The 6,410-nt window shown below is 54.2% G+C and overlaps 1 protein-coding gene across 1 annotated transcript; it reads left to right on the top strand.

The window, feature by feature from the left end:
- Positions 1-329: 329 nt before the first annotated feature.
- LOC114808906 (maestro heat-like repeat family member 5) lies at positions 330-5,969 on the top strand. The gene is made up of 2 exons (XM_029057171.2): positions 330-877; positions 5,291-5,969. The coding sequence occupies exons 1-2, from the start codon at positions 578-580 to the stop codon at positions 5,441-5,443; spliced, it is 453 nt and encodes a 150-aa protein (XP_028913004.2). The 5' UTR covers positions 330-577; the 3' UTR covers positions 5,444-5,969.
- The last annotated feature ends 441 nt before the right edge of the window (positions 5,970-6,410 follow it).

Raw genomic sequence — 6,410 nt, 5'->3', positions numbered from 1 at the left:
GAACGGGGAGGAGTTTTGTTTGAGTGAGGGGGGGTTAGATAGAGGAGGTTAGTGTGAGGAGAGGGTGTGACTGGTTAATTGGATGTCTCGTCTCAGACAGTGAGTCTGTCCTGAGAGAGGGGTCTGGGATCAGGATTGGGCCAAGAAGGAAAACCCGAACAGAAAAGTGAGGAGGGGGAAAGGGGAGAACGTGAGTATTGGCAGTGGGATGGGAGGGGTGGAAGTTCCCTCCCTGCTGCCTGGCAGGTGGGGAGAAGGGAGAGATGGCGGACAGGCGCTGAGGGCCCAGGGTCAGGCAAAAGCATCCTATCCCAGGAGTCTCGCTCTGCTCCTGTCCCATCACTAACTCATCCCGCTCTCCCTGCCCTCCAGGAAAGTTTTTCCAGCGGGCGAGACTCCTAGGGAGGGAGGGTGTGTCTGTAATATCATAAGACAGTGTTTTTCATGCACTCCATTCAGGTCGCTCCAGCACCTGGGGAGGCGGAAATCAGCAAGGAAGTACAAGAGGTGAAGAGCCAGAGGTGGGGTCAGGGCCTGGGGCCAAGCGGAGGGGCAGCTCCAGCCCTAGGGCCCCCAGATGGGCAGGGTGTGCAGGGAAGAGATGTGGCCCTCTGACCCAGCTCTCACAGCGAGATTTCTCTCTCTCAGAACGCTGCCCCTTCTGAGAGAGCCTCCCCAGGGGGGCAATCCCCAGGGTCTCCCTCACCTGGCTCTTCTCTCTTCAGGCCTTGGCCAAGAATCTTACAGCTGTCCAGGTGAGGGGCCTTATCCAGGAGGTCCTGACCGGTTTGAAGAGCTCCAGCTTGACCAGGGTGAGCCACACGCAGTCAGGGCCCTCCCTATCCTGCTGCAGAAGTCCGGAGCCACAGCAGATCAGGTAAGACTTCCCTCGGGACACATCACCGGAAGGAAAAGATGGGGCTGGACGGGATTGTCCTCAGAGGCACCGGGGGCGGCTCATCCCTTCCCACTTCCCTGCCCTGCCCTGCCATAAGATTGGTAAAGTGGAAAGGAATGGGGTGGAAGGGGTAACCTGCTTAGGAATAGGACCATTAATCTTGGCCCAAAGCTAACATCTATAGTCTCGACCATTAGCCAGAGTCTGGCCGCTATTCCATGGTGAACTAAATGGGCATGGGCCTGGGACTCAGAGCTCCAAGGGCCATATCGAGGCCCCACTTCTTGCAAGGTCTGTCACCCCAAGGTCACATTTTCCTCCTCTGTCCAGTGGGGATTCGATGTCGGTTTTCCTCCTATCTCTCTGGTCGCTCATTCTCAGTCTCTTGCATGGGCCCTTCCTCTACCTCCCACCCCCTAACGATGGGAGTCATTCTGAGTCCCCTTCTATTCGCCATCTATACTCACCCCCTTGGAGAACACTTTCAGTCCAATGGCTTCAACTACCATCTCTAGCATGGGCCAGTGGCAAGGGCACGGGCTTGGGAGTCAGAGAACCTGGGCTCTAATCCCAGCTTTGCCTCTTTTTGCTCTGTGACCTTGGGCAAGTAACTTAACTTCTCTGCCTCAGTTGGCTCATCAATAAAATGGGGTTTGAGACTGTGAACCCCACGTGGGACAACCTGATTACCTTCTATCTAACCCAGGGCTTAAAGCAGTGCTTGGCACATCATAAGCGCTTAACAAATGCCATAATATAATGATGATGCTAATAATAATAATGACTATGATTCTATGTGGATGTTTCCCAAATTTATATCTCCTTCTCTTCCCATCTAAACCCTGGCCTCCTGCTGTTTTCCCCATCACTCTTAACAGCACCATCATCCTTCCTGTCTTCCGAGCCCAAAACCTCAGCATTTTCCGGGACTCATCGCCCTCATTTAACCCACGCCTACAATCTATCACTAAATCTTGTCGGAGCAACCTTCACAACATCGGGAAAATGCACTCTTTCCTCTCCATCTATCCAAACTGCAACCACGTTAATCCAAGCACTTCTCTTATTCCGCTCCAATAACAGTACCAGCCTCCTTGCTGACCTTTCTGCTCCCTGACTATCCCCATCCTAGTCCATACTTCACTCTCCTGTCGTTCAGTCCATGTTTCCTCACTCCTCAAGAACCTCCAGTGGTTGCCCATCCACCCTCACTTCAAACCAAACCACTCTTCAAAACACTCCATCACCTAGCCCCTGCCTACCTTACCTCACTGCTCTCCTACTACAACCCCACCTGCAGCACAGAGAAGCATCATGGTGTAGTGGAGAGAGCACAGGCCTGGGAATGAGTTCTAATTCCAACTCCACCACTTGTCTGCTGGGTGACCTCGGGCGAGTCACTTCACTTCTCTGTGCCCAAGTTACCTCAACATTACAATAGGTATCGAGACAGTAAGCCCCACATGGGACAGGGACTGTGTCCAACCTAAGTGGCCGGTAATATAGCGCCTGTCACATAGGAAGCACTTAACAAATTCCATAATTATCATTATCATTATTTCCTTTCTCTAATGCCAATCTACTCACTCGACCTCAATCCATCCTGTCTCTTTTGCCGAGACCTCAGGCCCACATCTCACCCCTGGCCTGGAAGGCCTTCCTTCTTTGAAGCCAATGAACAATTACTCGCCCCACGTACAAAGCCTTACTAAAGGCACATCTCCTCCAAGAGGCCTTCCCTGACTCTGCCTTCATTTGCTCCTCTTCCATCCCCTTCCGCATCACCCTTGCACTTGGATTTGCTCACTTTATTCACCCCTACTAACTGCTCTCTAATCCAGTCCCTCTCATGTCAAGGCAAACTCTCTGAGGAATATTGCCAATCCACAGCAACGTTCCATATCTTTTTGCAATCCCTTAAGATTTGCACCACTCCGTGACTAACGTGAAATCTGTCTTCATTCAACAACCCATTGCCTGTATTCAACTCACTTCTAGCTGCCCAAGAGGGTGGTGGTGAGTCAAGGGTGGATCTGAGTCCAACACCAGCCCTCTGTTATGCCCTTCCCCTCCAGGTGGCCCAGCTCCGGAGGAGCATGTATCTACACCTCCCCGCCTCCCGCACCCTGGACTAGAAGACCACTCTCCTGAAAGCCCTAACTCTGCTCTCCTGTCACCATCCTCGGGCCATGGTGCTGGTCTTCTTAGAGCACTTGGTGCCCTTGGACAGGTATCCTGCCCTTCCCCCTGCCCCATCCCCATACAGCTGGTAGGCTGGCACAAGCAGGAGCAACTCCGGAGCCCTCCTTGGTATCTGCTTCCCCTAGCTCTGTTCCTTCCCACTAGGGCTTGGTCTGAAGTGGGGGGGGGGGGGAATGGTCCCTTTACACTCACTCCCTCGGTGAACTCATTCGCTCTCACAGCTTTGACTACCATCTCTACGCAGATGACACGCAGATCTACATCTCCGCCCCTGTCCTTTCCCCCTCCCTTCAGGCTCGCATCTCCTCCTGCCTTCAGGACGTCTCCACCTGGATGTCGGCCCGCCACCTAAAACTCAACATGAGCAACACTGAGCTCCTCATCTTCCCTCCCAAACCCGGTCCTCTCCCAGACTTCTCTATCACCGTGGATAGCACGACCATCCTTCCCGTCTCTCAGGCCCGCAATCTCGGTGTCATCCTTGACTCGTCTCTCTCGTTCACCCCACACATCCTATCCGTTACCAAGACCTGCCGGTTTCACCTTTACAATATCGCCAAGATCCGCCCTTTCCTCTCCACCTTACTGCTACGGGCTCTCGTTATATCCCGGCTAGACTACTGTGTCAGCCTTCTCTCTGACCTCCCTTCCTCCTCTCTCGCCCCGCTCCAGTCTATTCTTCACTCCGCTGCCCGGCTCATCTTCCTGCAGAAACGATCTGGGCATGTCACTCCCCTTCTTAAACAACTCCAGTGGTTGCCTATCAACCTGCGCTCCAAACAAAAACTCCTCACTCTAGGCTTCAAGGCTCTCCATCACCTTGCCCCTTCCTACCTCTCCTCCCTTCTCTCTTTCTACCGCCCACCCCGCACGCTCCGCTCCTCTGCCGCCCACCTCCTCACCGTCCCTCGGTCTCGCCTATCCCGCCGTCGACCCCTGGGCCACGTCCTCCCGCGGTCCTGGAACGCCCTCCCTCCTCACCTCCGCCAAACTGATTCTCTTCCCCTCTTCAAAACCTTACTTAAAACTCACCTCCTCCAAGAGGCCTTCCCAGACTGAGCTCCTCTTCTCCCTCTACTCCCTCTACCACCCCCCCTTCACCTCTCCCCAGCTAAACCCTCTTTTCCCCCTTTCCCTCTGCTCCTCACCCTCACCCTTCCCATCCCCTCAGCACTGTACTCGTCCGCTCAACTGTATATATTTCCATTACCCTATTTATTTTGTTAATGAAATGTACATCGCCTCGATTCTATTTAGTTGCCATTGTTTTTACGAGATGTTCTTCCCCTTGACTCTATTTATTGCCATTGTTCTCGTCTGTACGTCTCCCCCGATTAGACTGTAAGCCCGTCAAACTGCAGGGACTGTCTCTATCTGTTGCCGACTTGTTCATTCCAAGCGCTTAGTACAGTGCTCTGCACATAATAAGCGCTCAATAAATACTATTGAGTGAATGAATGAATGAATGGTCAGAGCTTCTGACTCTGAGATTGATCTTCAGGATCCCTGCAGTCCCCAACCGGGCTCCACCCCGTCTTCTTCCGAGCGGCCAAATCCGGGAATGGAAGGGCTATGGGCTCTGGCTCCTGGGGCTGGTCCGAACTGAGAGTGGCTGGGAAGGTTGAGACAGGTTTGCGGCCCTTGCAGACAGGCCCTGGAAGTCTGGAAAGTGGTGGGGGCCCATGCCCAACTTACCTACCACGTGATAGCATTCCTGACGTCTAGGGTGCTGGAATGACCGGCACTGGGGAACAGTGGCGGTGCTCAATGGGATGGGAGCAAGACGGGGTCCATCCCAGTGAGTCCCCACACCGACCCCAGAGGGAGGAGGTGAGTGGCGCAGCTGACCCCAGAGCAAAGGATCCTCTCCCTTGTGTCCGGGCAGCCCTCCCCTTCTCCCTGTGTCCTCATGACTTCCTCACTTAGTTCCCAGCCTGGAAAGCAAGGTGGTTCCTGGGACCAAGGCCGGTGGGGCTGCTCACGTGTCCCAAGGTGAAGGGAGCCGTGGGACAGGATCGGTCCCAGGGATCCTGGACTCCAGAGGGGCCGTGGCTGGGTTCAGAGGGGACAGTGTAAGGAGACGAGCAGCTTCTCAGAGAGCAAAGAAGGCAGTGGGGGGAAACTCCAAGCTGAGTCTGCACATCCTCCCCTCAGGCCACCAACACTCTGTATGATCTACTCTTCATCCAGGAGTACTCCAGGACCATGACCCAGTTCTTCCCCCAGCTCTTCTTGGCCTTCATCACTCAGGTTCACTATGTGCTGGAGCTGGGCCTGCGGGAGGACCAGAAGCAGGAGGCCAGAAAGCCCATCGTGCCCTCCAACCTCGGCCCCTGGAGGTGAGCGGAGCAGGGAAGTGGGACAGGAGAGGATGGCCCAGAGGTCTGCTCGTGTGGCTGCAGCCACATGCTGATGTGGCTGGTGGTTTCTGGTGAGGTGGGGGCTTGGGGCTGGTCCCGGTCCTCAGGGTCAATGTTGTCAGCCCATTGGATGGGAGTCCCTGGCAGAGATTGCATGGGCTTTAGATGGGCCTAAATGGGACGAGGAAACTGTCGCTCATTCCTGCTCCAGTCCCTTGGCAATGGCTGATGCAGCAAGCGAAACGGAGGAAGCTGTACTGCCATTGCCTTGAGACAGACTGCAACTTCTACAGGGAAAATCTGCCACTGACAATGCTGGACCACAGTTGCTACTCTGACTGGGGAAGGAGCCCAGGGAAGCTGGTGCCTGGATAAGGGCACACGGGGGAAAGGGGTTATAGGGCCTGGGGGTCCCTGCCAGGCTAGGGGCTGAACCTGGCAGAATTTGACAATTGGCCTCTGGTACAGTTGGGTGGTACCTGGAGCCAGTTCTGATGTGTCCCGATCCTCAATCAATCAATCAAACAAATTATATTTATTGAGTGCTCACTGTGTGCAGAGCACTGAAATAAGCACTACCGATCTAACAGAGTTGGTAGACACATTTCCTGTCCACATTGAGCATACAGTCAAGAGGGGGAGACAGACATTCAAAAAAAATCAATACACAGAAATAAATTTGGGATATTGGGCCAAGGTGGACCTGGGCACCGGCTACCCAAGGGTCAAAATGCCATCAGTGACGTAACCTCTCTGGCCAGAGGAGGCGTGACGGGAAGATAGGTGTCCCTCACCTCCGTGCCCACCCAATAAAGTATGGAAGGGAAGGGAGCGGAAGGGAGCGGAGATTGAACAGGAAGGAAGTGGGGACCACCCAAACCAAAGGTAATAAATACCTGTTGCCTCTGGTGCTCGGGTCCTCTCTCTAGGAAGATCACAGCGGTAGCAAC

This window comes from Ornithorhynchus anatinus, unplaced genomic scaffold, assembly GCF_004115215.2.
Source record: "Ornithorhynchus anatinus isolate Pmale09 unplaced genomic scaffold, mOrnAna1.pri.v4 scaffold_462_arrow_ctg1, whole genome shotgun sequence".
NCBI lineage: Eukaryota > Metazoa > Chordata > Mammalia > Monotremata > Ornithorhynchidae > Ornithorhynchus > Ornithorhynchus anatinus.
The sequence above is the reverse complement of the archived record's forward strand: the minus strand, read 5'-3'. Positions and strand labels throughout refer to the sequence as shown.